The sequence below is a fragment of the Elgaria multicarinata genome, chromosome 12 (genome assembly GCF_023053635.1).
Source record: "Elgaria multicarinata webbii isolate HBS135686 ecotype San Diego chromosome 12, rElgMul1.1.pri, whole genome shotgun sequence".
Lineage (NCBI taxonomy): Eukaryota > Metazoa > Chordata > Lepidosauria > Squamata > Anguidae > Elgaria > Elgaria multicarinata.
Window position 1 is genome coordinate 45,463 of NC_086182.1, and position 25,913 is coordinate 71,375.

Here is a 25,913-nt window from a genome sequence, read left to right on the forward strand (position 1 = left end):
CCCAACACATGAAGCAGGCCAAACCCTTGATTTTGTTTTTGCTCCAAGCTGTGAGATGGGTAGTCTGAAGATTGAGGGGGATGTGTCCAAGTAACCCCATTGCCATTGTCAGACCATTTGAACTCAGTGTTACTCCCCTCTTGCAAGAGTGGGGGACCCATTCGGATGGTCCACCCCGTAAAGGGGAGTGCACCCCAGCGCTCTGCTGGCTTTTACTGGATTTAGCACGGATCCCCAGGCACAGACACTTACAACTCACAACGTGAGGTTTAAGACCTTTTTATTTAGGTTAAGGGTAGGATTACATGGGATAAAGAGGGTAAAATTTCAATAAAAAGCATGCATAGCATAAGAACCCAATACAGGCAATATAAAACTAACTCTAATAATTCTTACGTCACCCACAGTCTGCTCCCAGCCGACAACCGTCCTGTTACTTCCACAGGGGGCTTTTTTATACCTTCTTTTCACTCCTTCCCCCCCACCTCCCTCCGGCTTTGATTCTTGCAATGTCTTCACACCTTTCGACCGGGATGATTAATCACTCAAGGCCAGTGACAGATATGGCCGGTCTGGCTCCGGTCTCGTCTCCCCCAGACAGCTGGCCTGGCATCCTCATCTCCTATGAAACCATAAAACGCAATTAAAACAACTTCAGTCCCAGATCCCAGTTAACCCCTTCCCTTCCCTTACACCTTCCCCCTTAAGATGGAATTTCTAGAAAATTCCATCTTCCCCAATTCTCCTTTAATCCTTGGTTCACACATTGACCCCTTTTTCTTTATTTCTTTTTTGTGCCCACGCAGGGGCAGGGGTTTCTCACACCACTCATTTGTTTTCATTCCCTCATTCAGTTATCTTTGATAGCAGTCCTTTTCTGACAGTAGCCACAGCTCATGTTCACAAACAGAAGTAATTTCATCAACAATACCAAGCCCTCAATCTCCCTCCTGCAATTAAATTCATTTATTCTGTGAGCCTCATCTCCTCAGAACAGTTTTTTTTCCCCATGCCTGCGGAGAGGCTTCAAATGCTGTCTCTTGCCAGGATTGCAGGCATGTGGCCCTTTTCGTGCAGTTTTAAGGTGTTTGAGGCTTCTTTCTGTCTGGGCATGATTCTGTCAGTTTCCGTGCCTTTTCAGCCTTTTTCAGCGTTAAATGGTACACAATTGCAAGGCGCTGCTATTGAATCTGGTACTAAGCAGAGTTGCCACTTTCCTAGCAGCATCTTCTTGAACAGTGGCTCAATATTCAGCTCCATTTCAGCTTTTCCTCATTCACCAGAAAAAGTTGCACCTGTTGAATGCCTGCCAACTTGGCCCTGAGCCTTCCTGATGTCTCCTACTCTGCCCACCTTGCTCAATGGGACTACAGGGCATTCTAGTGCTGCACTGAATGTTTTGAAGTTGTTCGTCCCCTTCCTGGCCCACCACGGTCTCCAGAGGCTGCTCTCTGTGGCTCAGAACGTAGCCACTTCCTGAAGTTGCAGCCCTTTTACTGAACTGAATCTCAGTAAATGAATCCCAGAGTTGGAGCTGGCACAGAGGAGGGTGGAGTTTTCACAGGCAGCCAGTGAAGTTAGAGGCCCTGCTCCGTCCAGGCAGGTGGTGGCCATGCAGGCTGTGGGGAGAGAACAAATTATTATTATTATTAGTAGTAGTATCCCACCTTTTGCCAATACTGGGCCTCAAAACTGTCCACTGGTGTACAAGTCTCTGCTTTCTTCCTCCCCTTTCCTTTCTTCACCACGTGAAGCAAAAGGAGGCTCAACCTTACAACATAAAAAGTGCCTTCTAATCTGGACTGTTTTCTTCATGTGCCAAATAAAAGGCTGGAGATCCTGCACTTTATACCACTGCACAAAGGCAGATGAAGCTTCACAGTCATGGAAGAGGCTTCCCTGGTTAAGTTGGACATGTGATGTGGATGCTAAAGGCACCTGACCCAGTCCCCTCTGCCCTCTGTGTTAGGCAACAGCAGTAGCTGCTGCTCTAAAACATCCAAAGAATTCGTCCTTGTCTCAACTAGCCCTGTTTCACCAGCGCTAGAGAGGTTGGCAGTGGCTCAGGTCATGCTCCCATTCTGCCCCCCTTGGAGAGTTCGTCAACTGGGCCTGAGGAAAGGGGGTGGGTTTCCCCTGGCACTACAGTCAGGAAAAGGGCAGGATGTGGAAGGTCTGGGAAGGAATACCCACCAAACCCTTAAAAGCTACATTGGCTACAAATGGTACTTTTTAAAAGTTTGTTGGATTGATTAAAGCATTTCAAAACCATCCTTCATCCTGACAGACGTACAAAAGGCAATTAGCCATATGAAATAAAAACAGACAGGAATGACCAAAGTGAGTCACACAAAATAAGCAAAGTTGGCTGGCTCAGCCACCTCCACATACCTGTGGCCTGGCCCAGCAAAGAAGCCCTTCCGGATCAGACCAAAGTTGCCTCCAAGAGGTGTACAAGCAGGGCCTGAAGGGAACCACCCTCCTCCTTTGCATGTGCCTAGGAGTTAGACTATGCCTGACATGGAAGTTCCATTCCTAATTCTGTTGCTAGCAAACGCCTCACCCTCACATCATGTATAACAAACATATGGAACTTGCTGCTACAAAATGTTGAGTCTACTGATCAAAATACCTTTTTAAAACCAGAAGGGTTGTACAAGTGCATCAAAGTCAGGTCTGATCAACGGCAAACAGCTGTGACAGCTCAATGGCACCACCCTGTCCAAGGCAGCATGCCTCCGGCTGCTGCCAAATGTTTATTTATTTATTGCATTTATATATCGCCCCATAGCCGAAGCTCTCTGGGCGGTTTACAAAAGAGAACCACAACCCGGGGAAGACCACTGCTATATAAATAAATAAATAATAATAATAATTCATGCCTGGCATGTCTCGGCCTCCCAGCCACCTCAGGCCGAACCCTAGACAACACGGACCATGGCCTGATCCAGCCCAGCAGTTCTTCCCCAGTGTGAACCCAAAGCACCAGGCGAGAGCAATTCTACCTCCAGTGTCCCGGCTCCACACTCTCACGGTGCAGTCGTGGGAGGATGTGGCTACTGCTGGGAAGACGGCGAGGCCCAGAGGGAGGAAGATGCAGGATGCCGTGCTTTGGGAATGACCCCTGAACTCGTGCACTTGACACCTCACCTGCCGCAAGTCCCAGAGCTGGAAGGAAGAGGCACAAATCAGGGGGGAGCCTGCAGCAAAGGCCCTCCCCCACTGACCCCCAAGAGTTTTAAGATGCTTCCCTGGAACTGCATAGCCGAAGGGAAGCCCACGCCAGCTGCCGGCCATGACCTGAGAGCAGCTGGGCCAGTGGCGTGTGGCCAAGCGAGGCCTCCCTAAGCCCAGCCTGGCCCCAAGCAGGTGGAAACGACCAGGCTGCGCTGGGCTTTGGCCTGATCCGAGCCCTCTCTCTCCACTCCCCTGTCCCGAGGGACTCATCTTTTGAGCTTCAGCATCAGAGGCAGGACTGGTCTCTTGCTTTTGATTGCCATAAACCTCTCTAGAAGACTATGTTGTCTTAAAGAGCAGGATAAAATAAAATAAATAAGCAGGGCTTCGTAAGCCATGTGATTTGTATTGGTCTTCCCCAATTTAGTGCCTTCCCGATGGGTACTACAACTCCCAACACCCCTGAATATTGGTCACACTCTCTGGGGCTGATGGGGGTTATAGCCCCAAACATCTGGAGGGCACCAGGCTGGGGAAGGCTGCCTTACATTGTGCCCCTCCAGATGTTTTGGCTTACAACTCCCATCCGCCGTAGCCAGCATAGCCAATGGTGGGAATGATGGGAGTTGTAAGCTAAACATCTGGAGAACCACAGATTGTTTAGCCCTTGTGTCCTGGCCACTGATGATATAGATAAAAGATACAAATAAAAATACCAGTTAAAATTAATACAATCAATCAACAAGTAGGACATCTTCAACTGGAAAACAGTCTGAATTATGTGTGTGCGTGAGAGAGACAATTGCACAGACACACACACACACATCATTTCAAACTTTATATAACCTATGCATGCACATACACAATTTTACATCATTCAGTTCTGAGCAAAGTTTAACTGTACCACTTGGGTAAATTGAATGCAATTATGGAAACTGAAACACATCTACTAAAACTGCCTATTTAATTCTGATATTCAGGGGTGGGGGTAGAAACCCACAGAAAATAACACACACACACCCATTCATAGCCAGAAGCCAAAGGAGTTTCACGTCTGGATTACTAATAGGACAAACATTCCCAAAGAAACATACCCATTCAATCATCAATGGCATCCACAGTGCCATTGGCTGCCCATTGCTCTGCCTCCGCCCACAGTGGAATTCATTCTGCGCTAGACTAGATCACAAGAATGAGGCAGTTTTGTGGAGGTTAAGTCAATCATAGAACCATAGAGTTGTAAGGGGCCTATAAGGCCATCGAGTCCTGCTCATTGCAGGAATCCACCTTAAAGCATCCCTGACAGATGGCTGTCCAGCTTCCTCTTTAATGCCTCTAGTTTGGGAGAGCCCACAACTTCCCTAGGTAATTGGTTCCATTGTCATACTGTTCTAACAGTCAGGAAGTTTTTCCTGATGTCAATGGCCACTAGTAATACTGCCCACATGGGACCTCCCTATATAGAGACAGTCTAGGATTTCCATGTCTGGCTCCACTTGGAGGCAACTGATTGGCCACTGTGGGAAATGGGATGCTGGCCTGGAGAGGACCCTTGGTTCTCATCCAGCTTCAGGGCTCTTCTTACCTCCTCTCAGCCCCATGGAGAGGGGCAACAGCCTTCTCCACTATCCCAAAAGACGGACACAGAAAGACACGACTCCCTGGAGGGCTGGGCAGTCTGACTGGGGCACCCTCTAGAAAGGAAACCTTCCCACTGTACAAGCTTCGAGGTTTTCACTCTAAACAATGATGTGCCATTGTCAGAAGGCTAGGGAAAGACGGCTCTATGGGGCCGGTGTGCATTGGCTTTGCAGGCGCCCCTCCAGCTCCTTCCCTGGGAACTGTGACTCCCTGAGAGGAGCAAGGGAGCTCTGGCCCAGACTGCTCTGCCCTTTCCAGAAAACAATGCCCAGAATCCTTTGAGGGAAGCCTGACAGTTACATTGGTATAAAGCCAAAAATGGTTGGTAGTGTAGATCTGCCCCTGCAGAGCTGGAAGAGAACCCCAGCACCTCCACTTCCCAGCTTTTCTGGCCTGGCTGCTGGGGTTGTAACCTCACCGTGGCCTCACAGCCGTCGCCACCAAAGCCGTTGCTGCTGCTGACACAGTAGCGGCCATCCAGGCTCACGTCGCAGGACATCTGGATGTGCTGCTTGGGAGGGAAGGCGTGAGCCACCCGCAAGTCCCGGGTGTCCCAGATTCTGCAAAGGAGCAGAAATTAACATGTGGAAAACACAGAAGAGTGCTGGTGATGGCAGGGCCAGTCCTACACGTTTCTACCCCCAAACAGTGCCCCTCACCACCAAGATACATGCCCCAGCTCCGTCTGGTGGTCACTTGCAGCCCAAAGCAAATGAAACACACATAGCAGCACTGTTATCCTACTCTGAGCTGCTTCACAGATCAAGAGCTGACTGGGATGCTTTTTCTTATTTGCATCTTTAATTTTTTAAAAAATTCCTATGACGTACCCCAGAATAGTTCATCCATACTAAGTACAACCCCCTGGTTCCTGGGCATTATTACTAAGACAAGGGTATCCATCTCACCTGTCGGCATCACTCCTGACAAGAAGGCGTGGGGAAAGGGGGGGTGTCGCTCAGCAGCAGCAGATCTGCCTGGAGGAAGGCAGAAGGTCACCTCAAGAATCAAGGGGAGCTGGCCCTCTGAGCTGCTCCCAGCCAGAGTGGATAAGGCCAGGCTGGATTGAACCATGGCAGTCACTCTTCCTCAAATAAACGCAAGGCAATGGTGGAGTTAATATGAACAAAAAGAACCACAACAGGTGACCACCAAAGGAATAAAGTTAAACCAGTAAATTGCTGTTCAAATTTGTACATATTAAACCAGTCAATACATTGAACTAGGACCCCATTAGTAATGAGAGTAATATGCAATCAAAACAATTCACAATTCACATACATAAACAGTATATCTAGACCAAATCAGTCAGAGTAATTAAACATTGTTTTAAAGACCACATTAACAAAGTTCATGATATTCCTTGTTTTGAAGATTTCTTTTTCAAAACGTTGGTCTTAATAAATCCAAAGCGTTGGTTTTAGTAATCTGTAAAAGATAACAGTCCCAAAATAAACAATTTGGTTAGAGCTTTTCCACAGTACCTTATCTCATTCATTTATTTGGCCTCATTCCCAAGGTAAGGACACCGAAATTATTTTGTTATAGATAAACTTGATGCCAGCCGGCAGTGAAATGCTCTCACAAATCTCGTTTTTAGTTTTCAGAGATGAAACCACCTTCGGGTATTTATATCTACACAGTATATAAAAGATTAATTAACCATACATTCACAAACAGACAAAGGTCTGTATCATTACATAACATTACACTTATTTAACCTTCCAGCAAGCCAAAATAAAAATGAAACTAAAACCTACACACATACCAAGTCCAGTGGAGCCTATTTTGCTCCGTCACATCGTTTCCTGTGCTCTCAGCTGGCAAACGGTAACATCCAATTCACTTGATTAAATAATGAACCACACCACAGACCTTCCAACCGTAGCTACTATTTCTTAAAGTGGCATCCACCATATGCCACATTGATTCATGCTCCCAAAAAAGAGGACAATTCCAAACTAGAATTTAGACCCTGAGTGGCCACAGTATTTAACCTAAATGCCTCCTTTCTAAGCAACATATTATCATAACACTGCCAATCATATTTATGTGCATAAATCCGTTCAATTACCAAAAACTTAAAATCATTACATCCATGTCCCATCTCCATGAAATGTTGTACAAGGGGTGCCTCCATGATCTGATGTTTAATCTTCGACCTATGTTCCAAGATCCTCGTCCGGCCCGATAGTGCTGTCTTTCCAGTGTAAATAAGATCACATGGACAAATAAATGACCCTTTTAGTTGCACAGTTCGAAAAATGGCCCAAATCAAAACGACAATGATCCAAAGGATGTATAAAAGTTTTTGTTTCCAGAGTCAATGCACACGCCGAACATCTTCCACATCTGAAATGCCCCAAAGTGGGGTCCACCCTTGTCATGGGCTGGTCAATATCAGTATGCACCAGTAGGTCCTTTAGGTTTTTGGAGGTTTTAAACCAAAATAAGGTACGTTACTACATCCTGGAAGTTCCTTGACAATGTGACAATGTCTTTTAATAATGTCAATGACAGGATACGCCAATCGGAAGTAAGTAAATGAACATGTTAATCTATCGATAAAAGGAGCAACCCTATTTGATATTAGAGATGTCCGTGGTACCAAAGCTGCCTTCCTTTCCGCTATATGGACCACTGCGACAGGGTAACCCCTATGAATAAATTGTTGTCTCAAATCCAATCTGCTTTTTATATAATCCCGTTGATTTGAGGAATTTCTTTTCAAACGCAAATATTGACCATAAGGTAAATTCCTTTGTACACGTGGTGAGTGATATGATGAATAATGTAACAAGGAATTCTTGTCAGTGGGTTTTGAATAAGGCTTTATATACAATGTATTTTATTCTTGATAAACCACCATATCCAAGTAAGGTGGATAGTATTCATCCAGTTGCAGAATTCCTGTATTGTATGTTTATCCTTATAAATCAGAAATATATCATGAATAAATTGTTTGTAGAAAAATATTCTGGTAAAATGGATTGGTACTTGGATTACAAATAACAGAATCCTCCAGATGGGCCATAAATAAATTGGCTATACTCAGTGCAAAAGGGCTGCCCATGGCCACTCCCTTTATCTGTAAATAAAATTGATCCAAAAATCTAAAATGATTTTTCTCTAATATAATATCCACAAGATTGAGTAGAAAATAAGTTGGCGGATATGGATCAAATCTTTTGTCAAGAACAGTTGTTAAGACCATGCATGATTCTTCATGTGGAATATTAGTGTATAAAGAATTTACATCCAAAGTAACCAAAATGGATTGATGTGGAATAGACATTCATAGAATCATAGAATAGCAGAGTTGGAAGGGGCCTACAAGGCCATCGAGTTTTGAAAAAGAAATCTTTGAAACAAGGAATATCATGAACTTTGTTAATGTGGTCTTTAAAACAATGTTTAATTACTCTGATTGATTTGGTCTAGATATACTGTTTATGTATGTGAATTGTGAATTGTTTTGATTGTATATTACTCTCATTACTAATGGGGTCCTAGTTCAATGTATTGACTGGCTTAATATGTACAAATTTGAATAACAATTTACTGGTTTAACTTTATTCCTTTGGTGGTTGCCTGTTGTAGTCACTCTTCCTCTCCAATGCATTAAAGAGGGTGAAGGCGACAATAAATCCCACCTAACCTCAGACATGTCCCACATTCAAACTTCAGAAGCAAAAATTGCAAGCTTTTTGAAATTCAGAAAGTTTAATTCAAAATTGGAAATGCTGAATTTCTTCAAAATTGGGTCTTCACATCCATGGGCCCACATACCTAACTGTTTTATCCTCTGAGGTCTGGATGACGTATGACTCTCCAGGAACCCAGCACAGGTGTGTGACCTACAGGGAGAAAGTACGATGGGGAAACTCATCAGCCATTTTGGTGTGCTCGGATGGAAACCGACAGCCAGGTTCAAAAGCCTGATCTTCAACAGATTAACATTAAAATACATAAAACCCAGTGGGGTTTATTTATTTCTGACACCCTCATAAATTCCTAGAGCAGTATTTTCGATGCAAGCCAAGATGCTATAAGAATGTTAAGAGTAGTTCGATGGATTGGACCAAACTGGTTTCATCTGGACCAGCACCCAGATTCCACCAATGGCCAGTTGAATTTATTTTATTTATTACATTTCTAATTTGCCTAATAAGAAACGTTCTCTGGGCAGATTACAGACAGTAAACTGGGACAGCCACAAGCAGGGCATGAAAGCCCATTTCTCCTCAGAGGGGTTCCATTTACCTAATACTGCTGAGATGCCAGGGTTTTTTTTTTGTTTTTTTAAAGGACTTTGTACTTTTTGCATGCATATTTAGTAGGGCTTCTTCTGTCAACATTCTACCTGTCCTTACCAGATTCCTGGAAATGGACGCTCTGTGTAAGCAGTCCCCTGTCTCTATGTCCCAGGTGCACACGGTGTTGTCACGAGAGCCTGTGCAGAGCTGCTGAAACACTTAAGATTAAGAAGCAGAGAGAGGGGACAGGGGAGATCATGAGAGACTCTGCCCAGACATTTGCTTAAATGTCAGAAGTCAGCAACAAGCACGATCTCACCTGGGCTGACAGCCAAGCCGGTTACCACCAGATCATGTCCCGAAAAGCACCGGGCTGCCCTGGAATCAGCACCAAGCCTCCACATCAGCACTGTCTTGTCTCGAGAGGCACTGAAAAGCCAGCCAGAGTCAGGGAGGCAGCTGACCTGGACAGAACAGAATACTTCTTTTATTTATTCATTTGGTTATTCCCTGCATTTCCACCAAGGAAGTGGCATGCAAGGTGGCTTATCAATTATAACAATCAACATTTAAAATAAAAACTTAAAAGAAATAGATAAAAAGCACAACACACACACACACACACACCCCAACAAATGAATAAAACAGTGCCCAACCCAGCAGACTGCTTACATGCCCAGGCCTATCTTTGTCTGCCGGCACACAGGCAGCAGCAGCAGCAGAGGGAACTGTTTCAAAGATAGGTTTGTTGCAAATGAGGAATGCAGTATTATATAAAAATAAAACTTTTATTGCCTCAAACAAACATAGCTTCTAACTAACTTCTCTCCAGCCCTGACTGACTCCTGAGAGTGCTGAGTCACTGACTGCTGTGTCACTTCCTGATTGGGCGAGTATTCCTTCAATCAAAGTCTGTGTCCCTGACTTCCTCTTCCATCTGACTACCTGTGTGTCTCACTTAGTTCTACCTATTGATACATCTTTCCTTTTTTTATTTTAACCAACAATACATTACAACTCCCATTTACCCCCCCAAAAAGTTAAACATAGTCTTGTAGATGGTGTGGCTTCTGTACCAGGCGACCTGCTCGAGTTCTTACTTGTTTTGCTATAGGAGATGTAGTTTCTCTGGGGTGATAAGCGGTATCATGGGTATCCCTAGGATATGAGGACATTTCAACTATCTCCCCAGTCTCTCTGGCAGGGGATTCCGAATGACCTCTTGCCTGGAGGCCAGACTGTGAAGTGGGTGCTCTCTCCTCCTGGAATTGCTGTTCTTGGTCGTGGTTCTGCACACCTGCATTTGATACTAGTTGGCTGCTCCTCCACAGATGTCTACGGTTTCTTCTGAAGACTCGACCCTCTGGTGTCACCACCTCAAATGACCGTGTATTCACTTGCCTTTGTACTTCTGCCTTTCGCCATTCCTTGTTCTCTTGCCCTGCTGGCTGAATCCAGACTTGCTCACCACTGTGTAGATTAGGTAGATCTTTGGCCGACTTATTATAATAATGGGCCTGTCTAGATTTTTGTTCTGCTATAGAGTCAGCTCGTCTGTTATGGATTTCTGGCTGCAGCAAATTTCCTCGCATTGGAAGTAAGGTCTTAGTTCTTCGACCCATGAGACTCTGAGCTGGACTCACATCCAAGCCTTGTGATGGGGTGTTCCTGTGGTCTAAGACAGCTAGATATGGATCTGTCCCAGCTTTCTTGGCTTTGACCAAAATACGCTTTGCTGTCTTGACAGCTGACTCAGCTTTCCCATTGCTCTGGGGATAGGCCGGTGACGATGTCTGATGATCAAATTCCCACTGTGCTCTGAAGGCCCTAAATTCTTCAGACACAAACTGAGGGCCATTGTCTGAAAATAAAACATCGGGTATTCCATAACGGGCAAAGTGTCCTTTAAGCTTTCTGATAATTGTTTGAGATCGGGTATCTAGCAAGGAGTCTATCTCCCAGAAATTGGAATAGTAGCCCACCATAATAATAATAATAATAATAATAATAATAATAATAATAATAATAATAATTAATTTATTTCTTACCCGCCTCTCCCTTTGGATCGAGGCGGGGAACAACATTAGAACAGGAATCAATACATCTTAAAAAATCATGATTTAACATTGATCTGGATAGGCCTGCCGGAAAACGCTAGTCTTTAAAGCTGCCTTAAAATCACACATAGTGTTAATTTTACGAATCTCCTCTGGTAGGCCATTCCACAATCTGGGGGCGACAGAAGAAAAGGTCTTTTGGGAAACTGATGTCAGCCTAATTTTAGCTAACTGAAGTAAGTTCACCCCAGAGGACCTGAGTTTGCGGAGCGGACTATATGGGAGAAGGCGATCCCGCAGGTAACCTGGACCCAAACCATTTAGGGCTTTAAAGGTGATGACCAACACTTTGTACTTTGCCCAGAAACTAATTGGCAGCCAGTGGAGTGATTTTAATGTTGGTGTAATGTGGTCACCCCTAGGTGTACCGGTGACCAACCTGGCTGCCATATTTTGAACTAGTTGAAGTTTCCGAACTAGGTACAATGGTAGCCCTATGTAGAGCGCATTGCAGAAGTCAAGCCTTGCGGTTACCAGCGCGTGCACTACTGTCTTTAGGTCTTCTGACTCTAAGAAGGGCCGCAGCTGGCGTATCAGCCAAAGCTGATAGTAGGCACTCCTGGCCGTCGCGTCTATCTGGGCTGTCATTTGGAGTGACGGATCCAGGAGCACCCCCAAATTGCAAACACAGTCTTTCAGGGGAAGTGTAGCCCCATCCAGAACTGGCTGACACACCTCCAAACCTAGGTCAGAGCCCTTGACAGCAAGCACCTCTGTTTTGTCTGGATTCAGCTTCAGTTTGTTTTTCCTCATCCAGCCCATTACTGCCTCCAAGCATTCATTCAGAGGAGACACACTATCCTTATCTGATGCTGTTATTGAAGGCATAGAGAAATATATTTGGGTGTCATCAGCATACTGATAGCACCCAGCCCCATACCTCCGGATGATCTCTCCCAGCGGTTTCATGTAGATATTAAACAGCATTGGGGATAGGATGGCATCTTGTGGTACGCCATACAATAGCTCCTTTTTTGAGGAGCAACTATCCCCAAGCATCACCATCTGGAATCTACCTGAGAGGTAGGACCGGAACCACTGGAGCACAGTGCCCCGGATTCCCAGACCTCTCAGGCGTTCCAGAAGGATGCCATGGTCGATGGTATCGAAAGCCGCTGAAAGGTCGAAAAGCACCAGCAGGGACACACTCCCCCTGTCAATGCTCATGCGGAGATCTTCCACTAAGGCGACCATAGCTGTCTCAACTCCGTATCCTGCCCTAAAGCCAGTTTGAAATGGGTCTAGAAAATCTGTATCATCCAAGACTGCTTGGAGTTGGAAGGCAACTGCCCTCTCAATCACCTTGCCCCAAAATGGAAGATTTGATACTGGTCTATAATTATTAAGGTCCAGGGTATCCAGGGAGGGCTTTTTGAGAAGCGGCCGTACCACTGCTTCTTTTAAACATGGTGGAAAACTCCCCTCCCTGAGAGATGCATTAACAATATATTGTAGTTGTAGTCTAACTGCATCTCCTCCCTGGGCGACCAGCCAAGAAGGACAGGGATCGAGAGGACAAGTTGTCTTCCTTACTCGTCCAAGCAGCTTGTCCACATCATTAGTACTCACCAACTGAAACTGATCCAGCATAATCCTACTCACGGAGTCGCTGGACACTTCAGCTTCAGCTTCTGTTATAACGACGGCATCTAAATTGGCTCTTATCAGAGAGATTTTATCTGTGAAATGATCATTAAATGTATCACAGCGAACTACCGAAGGCTCTAAAACTGGGTTCAGGGGAGTAGGTGCCTGAGTTAGACCCCTCACCACTCTAAACAGTTCTGCTGGACGTGAATTCGCAGATGCAATGCGGTCAGAGAAGAAAGCTTTCTTCGCTGCACGTATTGCCACCCCATAGGAACGAAGATGTTCTCTATGACGTGCCTTGTCGGATATGAGACGAGTTTTCCTCCATCGGCGCTCCAGTCGTCGACCTTCCCGCTTCAACTTCCTGAGATCTTCTGTGTACCAAGGATTATGAGGTAGTCTTTGTCTTGCAACTTGAATAAGTCCACTCCTACCTTTTCCCAAGGCCTCCTTGGAATCTCATGTGGGTGGATGTTTCCTTTTGCTGTCTGTCACCTAGAGAATTGCAGATCTCACATTGTGCCATGTAAGTTTTCAGCTGATCATTCATGCCAGGCCAATATACGCATTCTCTCGCTCTCCTCAGACAGCTCTCAATTCCCATATGTGAGGAGTGTATCCTTTTCATTATGTCCAAGCGCATTGCCTCTGGGATGATAGCTCTGTTTGCCCTAAAGAGAATTCCATCTTGCACACTGAGCTCCTCTCTCATTGAGAAATAGGGTGTAGCTTCCACTGTTAGCTGATGTTTGGTCTCTGGCCAACCATCCAGGACAATGCGTTTAACTATCTGTAAGTTGGTATCCTGCTCTGTGCCTTCCTGTATTGCTTGTAGGTGTGGCCGTGAAATGGGTAGATATTGCAGCATATTTATTGACTCTATGTCCTTTTCAACTGAACCATCTTCACTGGGCTCTGAGAGATATGCTCTGCTTAATGTGTCTGCCATTACCAGGTGCTTGCCTGGATGATATTGGAACTGTACATCATACTTTTGAAATCTCATCAACATCCTTTGAAGCCTCTTTGAGGCACTCAATAATGGTTTCCGCACAATGGTTTCCAGTGGCTTGTGGTCAGATTGGACATGTACTGTCTGTCCAAAAGTGAGCTGGTGGAAGCGTTCCATCCCAAAAAGGACAGCTAACAGTTCTTTTTCAATTTGTGCATAACCTCTCTCTGTTTCTGACAGGGCTGCTCCTAGCCCCTTTTGTGAGGCATCACATTGTAGGACTAGCTGTTCTCCTGGGCTGTAGTACTTCAGTACAGGGGTCTTGGATTTAGTATCCTTAATTTTATGAAATGCTTGCTGATGACTCTCTGAGCATTCCCATTCTACTTCTTTGTGTGTCAACTGTCTGAGTGGCTCACAGTCAGCTGCTAACCCTTTACAAAACTTCGCCAGGTAGTTTACCATGCCTAAGAATCGTTGCACACCTTTCACATCCTCGGGTCGTGGCATCTCTTGGATTGCCTTAACTTTTCCAGGGTCCACCTTCAACCCATCTGCAGTCAGCAGGTGGCCAATGTAAGGTACTTCTTTCAGTCTTAATCTGGCCTTATCCTGATTCAATTTGATGTTCCTCTCTCTGCACCTCTCCAGAAAATGGCACAACTTTTTGTCATGATCCCTTGTTGCTTCTATTATCGTATCTCCTTCTCCCACAATTAGGATATCATCTGCGATTATCTTCAGGCCTGGGATGTTCTCTAGCTCTTGATTCAACCTGCGTTGAAACACTTCTGGGGCAGGGCTGATGCCCATTGGCATCGTAACCAGCGGTATCTGCCAAAAGGGGTTGCAAATGTGGTCAGGTAGCTAAATTCCTTATCCAGTTCTATGTGCCAAAATCCATTTTTCACATCAAACAATGAAAAAACCTTGGCTCGTAATAGGTCACATAGAACATCGTCAATGGTTGGCAGGGGATAATGACTGCGTTTTAATGCCTTATTTATAGGTTTAGGGTCAATACAAATACGGAGTTTTCCAGAGGGTTTCCGTACAATGACCACGCTGCTGATCCATTCTGTGCTAGTCTCTACTGGAGCAATTATGCCTTTGCTTTGAAGGCTTGCTAGTTCCTTCTTCAGTGGTTCTGCCAGTGCCATAGGAACTCTCCTTTTAGGGATCTTTACTGGTTCTACTGAAGGATCTACCTCAAGTTTCAATTTCCCTGCCAAATGTCCTTCCCCTTCAAAAACATCCCCAAAATCTTTCAGTATTTTCTCCATAGTCCAAATCCTGGACTGGTTCTGCTCACTGGCTTGTACAGTAGGGGTGTGCACGGACCCCCCCACTCCGCTTCACTTTCAGATCCGCCATTTTCGGATCGGGCCGCTCCGCCCCGCCCCCACTCCGCCTGTGCCCACTCTGCTCCGCTCGGAGCTCCGGATCGGAGCTCCGTTCCCCCCCCATAGGGGGGGGTTACCGGGCCCTGCCGCCATCGCCGCCCATGCGGCGATGGCGGCAGAGCCCGGTAAGGGACCAAGGGAGAGGGGGACCTTAACTGCCTCCGTCCGTGGTCCGTCGCCATCTTCAATTGAGCCCGTGGTTCCACCAGGAAGTGCGGCCCAGACTTCCTGGTGGAACTGCGGGCTCAATTGAAGACGCTGACGGACCGCGGACGGAGGCAGGTAAGGGAGAGGAGGGCGGGGGGGTTACCGGGCCCTGCCGCTGTCACCGCATGGGCGACAGCGACAGCGGCAGGGCCCGATAAACCCCACTTACCTTTCCGGCGGCGCTCTGGATCGAGGCGAAGGATCCGCCTTCACCTCGATCCTCTCCGCCACGCTCCGCCAGCCCCCCAATCCTCTTCGCCTCCGCCTTAAGGGCAGGCGAAGCCCCCCGCTCCGCTCCTGCTTCTCCGGTCCGATTAGAAGCGGAGCACATCCCTATTGTACAGCATTCAGGATGTTCTTATGTTGCACGTGAATCAATTGCATAGCTTGGACTGCTTTGCTTCCTAGCAGTGGTCTGTGGGCATTCCCTTCCACGATGATGAACTCTAAGCGATAGAGTCTATTATTCTTTGGATTGCGAATCTTTAGCCTGCACTTCCCCACAGGTTTCAGGGTACTGCTATTGTACATAATGAGCAATTGGCCACATGGTTCCAGATCTGTTTTCTTGTCTATTAGAGCTAATGGCAGCACATTGCAGGTGGCACCACAATCTAGTTGGAAACAAACTGGGTGTTTGTTCAACAACATAGTGGCAAACAATGCGGTGGGGTAGGTTACCTTCTTCCCTGTATTCCCCACTATGTGGACATCATGATTCACTGGACCCAAAGTGAGGCTTAAAACATCCTCACAGTTTTCAGACTCATCGCTTTCATTCTGTATTGTTCTCACAGCCAGCCTATTAGGTTTCTTCTCTCTCTTGCATTGACTTTGGAAATGGTTGAGTTTGCCACAACCTTTACACTTCTGTCCATATGCTGGGCACCTTTCTTTTCTCTTTTCGTGTTGTTTCCCACAGAACATACACTGTATTTTAGGCAGTCGTCTCTGAGGCTGCCGGCCCTGCTCATTATACGGACTTGACTGGTGTTGGACTGCATGCACCTGCACCTCATGGGTGCCTTCTAATGTCCTAAGCCTCTCTTTAGTAGCTTCAGCTGCCCTAGCAATCTCCAAACAACGAGTCAGTGTTAAACCTGGCTCCCACAACAGCCTCTCACGGAGATGTTGGTCTGTGGTCCCACAGACAATTCTGTCTCTGATGAGGGAGTCTGTGATAGCCCCAAAATTACAGGTTGTTGCCAAAGTCCTTAGTGCAGTAACATAAGCATCCAGTCTCTCTTCAGACCCCTGCTGCCTCATAAAGAATTGATATCGTTCCATTGTTTCATTTTGTTTAGGTATGCAGTAATCATCCAGCCCTTTTACTAGCTGTTGCAGAGTAGAAGTTGTACTAAACCCAAGAGTTTTGCATATCTCTCGCCCCTTTTCTCCAATCAGATAATATAATAACTTTACCTTTTGCTTTTCTTCCTCTTTTGTGAAGGCAAGATCCAGGTACAATTCAAATTCCTCTTTCCAGTTCTGCCAAGCTTGAGCCAGATTAGGCCCAGTAAAATCCAGTGATGGGGGGGCTTTCAAACCTCGCTCCATAATCCAAAATCTCAAGCTGTTTTTTTTTTGTTGTTGTAAATGGGTCCTGTTAGACTTCTGACACCATGTTTCAAAAATAGGTTTGTTGCAAATGAGGAATGCAGTATTATATAAAAATAAAACTTTTATTGCCTCAAACAAACATAGCTTCTAACTAACTTCTCTCCAGCCCTGACTGACTCCTGAGAGTGCTGAGTCACTGCCTGCTGTGTCACCTCATGATTGGGCGAGTATTCCTTCAATCAAAGTCTGTGTCCCTGACTTCCTCTTCCATCTGACTTCCTGTGTGTCTCACTTAGTTCTACCTATTGATACAGGAACCTCCCTTGGCATGCCAGAGGGATTCAGAGTCAGCCAAGCCCCTCCCTTGGTGAGTGTGGCATTGGCCATCCAAAAGGCCTTTGGCTGGCTAGAACACCTGAGGCTGGCAGGCTGGCTCTACCCCCAGAAGGGACTCTCCGGAGCCTGGAGCAGCGGGAGGCCTTTTCTGTGATGGCTTGATGCTCTTTGCGCTGGAGATACCACTTGGGGTTGAACCTGGCCTGCCGGGGGGGGGGGGGGATTTCCGCCCCATCTCTTAAGCCACTGCTGGGCTGGGAGCAAAAGGAGGCGTTTTTGGCAACTGGAATGGGAGTTTACCTTGGTAACTTCACGTTCATGACCCAAAAACCTCCTAACCATGGTTCCATCACGCCAGTTGTACACAACAACAGCCTGAAGGGAGAGAAACCCCACAATATTTTAATAAATTCTTTAGGACCACTGAAAGAAGTAGTGACACGTAACAACTTTGTAATATCTCCCTTTATTTATTTAAAAACTTCCCTTCATCTACAAAGGTCCCAGGGCAGTTACAAAATGCCATATAACAACCACCACCATTTTATTATTTTTATTACTGTTACATTAATATCCTGCCTTTTTTCCCCTCTTGCAAGAAAGCCATGGTGGTTCTCAGACACTCCTCCTCCTCCTTCTCCCCATTATTAAAATCCTCATTATAACCCAGTGAGTTCTAGGTTAGGCTGAGAGTTAGTGAATGGTCTGTGGAGTTTTTTTTAACTGACCCCAGAATAGTTGTTTAAATGGATATTGGCTGTTTTTATGCTTTTCATCATTTTAAATTTTGCATATTTGTTTTTAATATTCTGTGTTTTAATCTTTGTAAACCTTCCAGAGAACCACAACACCACACTGGCTCTCTAGGTACAACTACTTATTTATTATTGCATTTATATCCTGCCTTTTTTCCTCCAACAAACTCAAGGCGGCATACATAATCCTTGTGCTCTCCATTTTTATCCTCACAACAACAACAACCCTGTGAGGTAGTAGGTTGGGCTGAGAGTGTGTGACAGGCCCAAAGTCACCCAGTGGGTTTCCATGGCCGATTGGGGACTAGAACCCGGATCTCCCGACTCCCAGTCCGACACTTTAGCCACTACAGCACACTGGCTCTCAAAAGAAGAGGGTGGGAACTATTCAACCAGCAAATAAATCAATCAATTAAAAACTACATATATAATTTAAAATTTAAAAAGACTGAGCAAAAAACAAGTTTGATTGGACACCTAAAAAGGCAAAGTCTTTGCCAACTGTATGTCCCTCAGAAGGGCACTCCTGGGTTGGGATGCTACCACAAAGAAGGTCTTGTCTTTTGTAGATGCATAGTGTGTTCTCATAATAATGGTACACAGAGAAGGGCCTCCTCTGAAGATCTCAAGGCAGGGGCAGGGGTCCTTGGGACCAGAGGACGTCGGAGGGGCTGCTCCGTGGCCTTTCAGACAAATGGCTTCACACAAACTGGCATAACAGCAGGAATTGTATAGGATACCAGGAAAGGCAGCTATTGGACCATTTCCCTCTAACAGCCCCCCACCTCCCAAGCACTCTCCAGAAGCCACCATTCCTCCAAGGGAAGCCACGGCAGCTCCACTGTCTCAAACCAGTCGGCATTTGTGGTGCCCAAGAGTTGTGCAGCCACTGCTCTATGGGCCCGATCCAATGCACTGGCTTAGCAAGGCTGTTGCTCCACTGACCTTGTCTTTTCCGCCTGACACGCACAGGTCAGGAGTGAGGGAAGCCACAGAAGCAACAGCGTCGTGATGCGCTGGGCTGTACTGCAGAACCGCCTTGGTGGGATAGCACTTGGTTTCTTCGTATCTGTTGGGCCCGCCAACCAGGAAGAAAAGGGAACAGAGGCTGTCTGGGGGCAGATCAGCAGGAGGTACAGCACCCATGTCTGGGCAACATGCTATCCCTGCACCCCACGCTCCAGTGCCCAGGCCTTCTCCGCTATGGCCATGGTGGCATTCATTCAGGAACAAACAAAAAATAGATCTACTTAACCAGGCTGAGCAACCTGTGGCCCTCCAGATGTTGATGGACTACAACTACATCCTCCCTCGCTGGCTATGGCTGATGGGAACTGAAGACTAGCAACATCTGGAGGAACATGGGTTTCCCCAGTAAGGCTGAGCTGTTTGTTTTAGCCCAAAATTAATACTCATCCTTCACTCATTCAAGGTGTGAGGGACTTCTCCACCAACCAGCATCCAGGAGCTAAGTTCAGCAGCTACCCCCAGACAGCCTCTGGCCATTTAAAATAAAATGATGCTGTTCCAGGGCACCATGGGAAAATAAAAAGGCAGCTGCCAGGAGGCAAATACAGAAATCATCGCCACACCCACCCCAGCCAATACCAAAAAAAAAGCCTAGAAGGAAGGAAGGGAGAGAATAAAAACACATGTGATTTTAATGAATATATAAGTAAAATCAATGGAATAGTGGAATGGAACAAAATCCTTGCACACATCTGCTAGGATATACTGTATGAAATTGGTGTGATGGGTAAGAGGAGTTGTGCCTTCAAGTCATGATGGCAGCTCACCTGCCCCCCACTTACCTGTGTCTGGAGGAGGAGCTGAAGCTGATTTTGCTTTGCAGTTTCCCCATCATATCACGTCAACATATCGAAGGGAAGCCCTCAACCTGCCAGGCAGTCCTGGGGGAAGGACAGAAGGAAATTGAAAGGACAGACCTAGCGGCCGAGGTGCTTTCATCAGCTGGCGAACTGCCCAGCAATCTGCCTGGCCTCGGCCATCCCTCGTGTACTTGTCTCCAGAAAGACGTCCATCTAAGTGTCAAACTCATGGTTATTTTACCCATATTTAACAATTTTAAACTGCCCTTCTCCCTGGATATACAGAGTAAAGTAAAATTACAGATATGTAGGATGCTGCAGCTGCAGCAGGGCCAGCCCAAAACATTTTGCTGCCTGAGGACAAGATGGCGGCCCCTCCTTTGCCATGATTAGACCGGCAGATGAGTCTGTCTTTAACACCAATGGTGGGATGTTCTCCACTGAACTCAATGGCAGCAGGCTACCTTAGGGGGCGCGGAGTAGTCTGCAAGACACACAATTCTCCCCGGTACACCTTGCTGCTGCCTCCCAGCATCTGCCCTCTTAGGGTTCATTAGACACGTCTAATGAAGTGTCTAAACCCTGGACTGTGGAGCCTGCCTTGAACAGGGGACTATATGAGAATGATCTCCAAAGACCCTTCCAACTCTAGGATCCTACGATATATTTTTTGGGTGGGAAGGGAAATGTACCATTATTATTATTATGATGCTGTTGTTGTTGTTGTTGTTGTTGTTATTTGTATCCCGCCTTTTGCCCTTTACAGGTAAAACCTTCTCAAGACAGTTTTCACAAAAACTTTTGAACAACAATAAACTTCAAAACAATAAATGAAACCTTAAAGCTTCCAACTCAAAGATACTGAAACCAATAGAAATACAATCAAAGCAAACCAAAAATAGTCCAAAAACTCCTCTCTCTTATAAACACTGTGCTTTTTCCCTTTTTTTCTTTTAAGGGTGAAGGGTCTTCAAGAGCATTCTAAAAGTATATTCTATAACTGTGGAGTCATTGCGGAAAAGGCACTTCCTCTTGAGCCTGCCAACCTGGCCATTCTTACTGGAAGGCAGGTGACACAGCCCTCTGCTACAGATCTCAGTGGGCAGACAGGCTAGTATGGGTGACGTAACTTGGTACCAAGCCATGGACATAGTGCTGGCTCCAGGTTTTAGAGGATCGTTGGGCCAGACACCCTCAATGGACCCTGCCCTCAGCAAGCCGACTTTCTCATGGCCATGGCCATTGCCATCAGCTGCTGCTGCTGCTCCTCCTCCTTGATGCTCCCACTTGTTTGCTGGACAAGCAGAGGGCGGCAAGGAGCTAGGGGCGTCTCCTGTCCCTCCTTCTCACCCCTGCCATTGCCTGGGCCAGACTGAGAGGAAGCAGGTGAGCAAGCAGGGGGCCACGAGGAAGAGTGGCGCCAGGGGGCTCATCATTTTGTAAACTGCTCAGAGACCTTCGTCTATGGGGCAGTACATAAATGTAATAATAAAAATAATAATAATAATAATAATAATAATAATAATAATAATAATAATAAGCCTCCTGCTGGGGTGTGGACCCTCGGCAGGTGCCCAATCATGCCTACTGTGAATAATCCATAGCAGAAAACATCCACATTTGACGCTGACCCTGCATTTAAGGCTTTAAAGGTTAATGCCAACACTTCAGGTTGGGCTGAACACATCTGGTCCAGTAAAAAGCATGTGTACTCCCTTGGACTTTACCCATTTGAACATGGAGCTCAAGTTGCATTACAGTCTGCTTCTGAAATGTCCTGCCCCTATTCCAAAAGCAGCTGGTCCACCTGTTTGAGGGGAAGCAAGGCTGCCACTGCAACACTCGGCACACTCACTTTGGAGTTGCTTATTTATTTATAACTACTTCTGGTTAAACCTCCTTAGGATCACTCTACATGGCTTGCTTGGGCTCCTGGGCCAAATTGCAGAGGTCTTTGGCCCCCGCCCATCTTTGAGTCATCTATTCCAGGACCAAAAATGAACAAAGAGCTATGAAGCCATTAGAAGCTCCTAACCACACCAGCCAGCCCCTGGGGGCTTCTGCTCATGCTCAGATTTCCGCCTCAAGTCACATGACTACATCAGTTCCAAGCGCAGCAGGAGAGGCACACGTCTCACTGCCATCACTGCTGCAGAGTTCAAGAACACATTTGCCTAGCAACAGCAGAGACTGTTGGATTGAACAGGATTATGCCATCACTACTCATAAGAACACAAGAAGAGCCCTGACACTGGATCGGAGCCCAGGGGCCCCATCTGGTCTGGCATTCTGTTCCCACAGCGGCCAGGCCAGCAGCAGGAGACGAGCGCAAGCAGAGCGCCCCCCCTCACTCCCGTTCCAAGAACTGCAGATCAGCCTGCAGCACGGGTTGGTAACGTGTGGCCCTGCAGATGTTGTGGGACTACAACTCCCATCAGCCCCAATGAGCACAGCTAATGTAGAGAGAGGATGGGAGTTGCAGTCCAACCACCTCTGAAGAAAACAGGTTGCCCACCTGAGGCTGCAGGACCTTTGCTCAGCTTTAGGCTGGCGCATCAACAGAGTCCATGCCTAGATTCCTCTGATTTGGCCATGACGAACTTGCACACTTTCATGCATGAGTTACCCTTCTGCCCGCTACACAGGGTGGACTTTGGAAGAGGATTCAGAAATTTCAGCGGTATTAGGATCCCGGGGGGGGGGGGCTGCCTATCCTCCACACACATCCTGCTGATATCCCAGTGAAAGCACTGGGTTGGAATGCGGAATACCTTTGGAGTGGCCAGGGGTCACGGCAAGGGCTTCATATCTTGCAAAGTGATTGCAGCGGTGGCGGCAGGAGCACGAGGGTCAGCAAAGGAAGGAGAGTAACAGCTCCCTGACATAGCTAGAAGAACAGCCCTTGTTTTCTAGCCACCTTGCAGCTTTCTCATCTCCAAGGCCTGGTAAGATTTGGAGGCCTAGCAAGTAAAAGCAGGATTAACAGAAAGGCAAAAGAGAGAGAGCCACAGAGAGAGAGAGGGAGAGAAAGAGAAGGGCCACTCATCTCCAAAGCTGCAGAGCGCAGGAGGGAGGGGACACACTGGTTTGCCAGTAGTGGGCGCTTTCAGATCCCTCTCCAGGATTTGACCTTCAAAGGTTGCCACTTGCTGGAATCTGAGAGGGGGGGAATCTCCACTGTTAACACAAGACCTTTCTGCTCCGCTCAACACACAAGCAATGACTTTGGAACCAGCAACTGTGGCGTTACAACCCACAAGTCAATTCCAAATGTATGTCTGCAGTGTGTAAGTCTGTGATTTTTAGAATGTTGGCCTGAGTGGGCGGAGTTAGAATGTCTTGGGAGGGGGAGGAGTGATATATAAGGGGAGGAGTGATATATAAGGGAATGACTAAGGGGATTGAGAATTCTTTTCAAGGTTCTTTTCAGGGAGACTTGTTAGGTACTCTTAGAGTCTTTAGTGCTCTCTGTGTTTATGGTACTTAAGTTCTGGGAAATTTGAGAGTCAGTGTAGTGAGTGGTGTCTTTAGGGTGTGGTGTGCACGTAGTGGAAGTATATTAATCAATACTGATAATAAAGAAAGTTCAAGAGTGATTGTGTGAGAAAAAGGAAAGCGCGAATGTGAATGAGTGACCGGATTGTATGAAAGGTTTCAAAAAGGTTTTTAAATGTTGTTATTTGAAACAAAGCTTATGAACTTTTAAAAATAAATTTTGATTGTTTTGTTTTTAAACTACCACAAAAAGCCCACGTGTCTGTTTGGCATTTATCATCTTGACACTTTATCACTGTGACAATCATTCACCTAAGCAGATATAACTCACAGTGCATTATTATATATATTAAAATCCTTCTCCATTTTAAACCCCTTTCTCCACATAGTTTGGAGGAAGGTGGGTTTTATCCCTTGCCTCAGGCGTATCAAGCGGTGGTGCTTAACTTGAGCAGGGAGTAGCCTCGGCCGGGTCTGGTGTTCAGAGCCTGTGTCGCCTCATAATAAGTGGTGGCAGACGTGAGGTCTGGTGTTCAGAGCCTGTGTCGTGGCAGCAACCATCAAATTTCAAGGAAGGGGTTTCATGCAATTTGAAGACTCCAGTGTCAACAGCTATACAACGACCAGATCAAGAAATCAGGTTCCTTCCAAGCTGAGATGGATTGCTTTCAGCTCGTCCACATGTGCAACCTCCTGCAATGGAAATTAAAGAAAAGAAGAAACAAAAAATCAGCACTTACCTCCTGGTTCTATTCACACTACAGCTGAAATAATGAATTCAATTAATCCGGGATGAAAACAACTTCTGGAGCAGCTGCCGGAGGCATACCGGGAGGCGTTCTAGAAAACTATTCTAATTTTACCCCAACGATCCCCTCCACTAAGTAAGCAGAAAGACCTGGCTAAGCCCTGTATGTGTGGACATCTGAATGATTTAAACGGGAATGAACCTCCTGTTTCAACCACATCACAACTGCAAATCTGGCCTTACCTTCCACTTGATATAGCCCCCTTGCCTCTGACTCCTCCCCAAGTAAGAGAATAGACATCAAAAGGAGAAGTTATCCACTTCAAAATCAAAAGGCTTTCTCATCTCAACCCACCAAAGAGGAAGGGGGCGGGGAAGGAAGGTTTATCAACCACTATTTCAGCTGGCTACCTCTGAACGTGAGCAGATGGGCACAAGCGGTGGGGGCGAGGGGGGAGCTTGCTTTCCCGCACTTGGGGGCTTCCTGGACACATCTGGTCCCTGGACACATCTGGTCGGCCACTGTCACAAGCAGGATGCCAGAGGCGATGGACCTTCCTCTGGTTCAACAGGGTTCTTCTTCCACTCTTCTTCGAAGTGAAATGTTTCAAAATAGAATAATTGGTGTAACTGGCAGATGGGCTTCCCAAGAAAACAGGAGACGCTCTGTGGGCTTAGAGGAGGATCCATCTCACCCAGCACCCTTCCCCAACCGTGGCAGGCTGCCTGCAAGCCTAAAGCAAGCTGCTGCTGCGCCCCCCCTTCCAGCAACTGGTATTCAGAGATAATGAAGAGGGGTTCACTCAGGCCTGAGGAGACCCCCTGTTCCTCCCCCTTTCATTTGTGTCACCCCCCTTGAAAGCCAAGGTGACACCACACCCTGTGACACCCATTCCCCATGCTTTCCCTCCACTTCCTGGATCGGATTGCTGACCCCCACCCCCCACGGGAGCTGTGCAGGAGAGAAACGGGGCCAGACAGAGCTAAACAGCCTTTAAGAAAAGGAGGGACGATTTCTCTGCCCACTGTGTCCACACCATCACCGGCATCCTCCTAGCCCCACCGTAGGGGGCATCCTCTTCTCCCCTAAAGAAAGGAAGCCCCCCTCTTCCACCCCATCGTTCTGCATACTGGGAAGGGCACTTAGTGGTGGGGGCGATCTCCGCTGGGGGAGGGCTGGGTCGCAGGGCAAGATCCTTGCCAGGCTGTAGGCGCGCAGAGCAACCTCGACAACGCGTCCCCCACCCCGCATGTCTCCTTGGGGGCGGTCTCCTCCCCGCCCAGCGGAGAAAAGCCCCCTCTTGGCCTGCCTGCCTGCCTGCCTACCCGCCCGCCCGGACTCACCTACCCCGAGCCAGCCTCTCCTCGCCCGCGCCCCTCCTCCTGCTGCCCAGGCGGGGGGGGGGGTGTCGCCTGCGCTCTCGCCGCCCGTGGCAAACAGGCATCCGGGGGCGGGGACTGAGTTGCTGCCAGGGAGGGGCGGACGCTCCCTCCCTTCAAGCCAAGGAGCAGGGGCTCAGGCCGGCCCATCTCCCCACTCCGGAGTTGCATGGATTTAGGGAGGGGGTGTAGCGTTCGGTTTCAAAGCCGAAAGTTGCTGGAGCTTAAGCCTGCCTAGGAAACCATGACTATTGTCCGGAAAAGGCACACTGCACATGCTCAGGGGCACTGTTACGATTCTCTCCCGAAAGCAGGGCGTGGGAGAGGGAAGAGATGCCCGAGCCCTTCACCTCCAGGCCAGGAAAGCGGCTTCATGTCTGCCAGATTTTTTTGCGGGGGGGAGCGGGGAGCGGCTCGTTTAAGGCCTAGCAATCAGAAACGCCAGCCCCGCAAAGCCGCCACCGCCG

The 25,913-nt window shown here is 47.1% G+C and overlaps 1 protein-coding gene across 4 annotated transcripts; it reads right to left on the reverse strand.

Annotated features, from left to right (window-relative positions):
• Nucleotides 1-408: 408 nt before the first annotated feature.
• On the reverse strand, nucleotides 409-25,439 carry WDR31 (WD repeat domain 31). Of its 4 annotated transcripts, none has more exons than XM_063138907.1 (10): nucleotides 25,411-25,439; nucleotides 19,806-19,904; nucleotides 18,940-19,063; nucleotides 17,540-17,614; nucleotides 9,394-9,538; nucleotides 9,192-9,292; nucleotides 8,608-8,675; nucleotides 5,237-5,378; nucleotides 3,006-3,168; nucleotides 409-1,619 (listed from the first exon to the last, which is right to left on the reverse strand). In XM_063138907.1, exons 2-10 carry the CDS (start codon nucleotides 19,856-19,858, stop codon nucleotides 1,459-1,461), a joined length of 1,032 nt encoding a protein of 343 aa, XP_062994977.1. In that variant the 5' UTR covers nucleotides 19,859-19,904; nucleotides 25,411-25,439; the 3' UTR covers nucleotides 409-1,458. The 4 variants fall into 4 exon arrangements, with proteins under 4 accessions (XP_062994977.1, XP_062994978.1, XP_062994976.1 ...); XM_063138908.1 differs by lacking the exon at nucleotides 25,411-25,439 and adding an exon at nucleotides 24,059-24,232; XM_063138906.1 differs by lacking the exon at nucleotides 25,411-25,439 and having other exon boundaries at nucleotides 19,806-20,066.
• Between the last annotated feature and the right edge of the window lie 474 nt (nucleotides 25,440-25,913).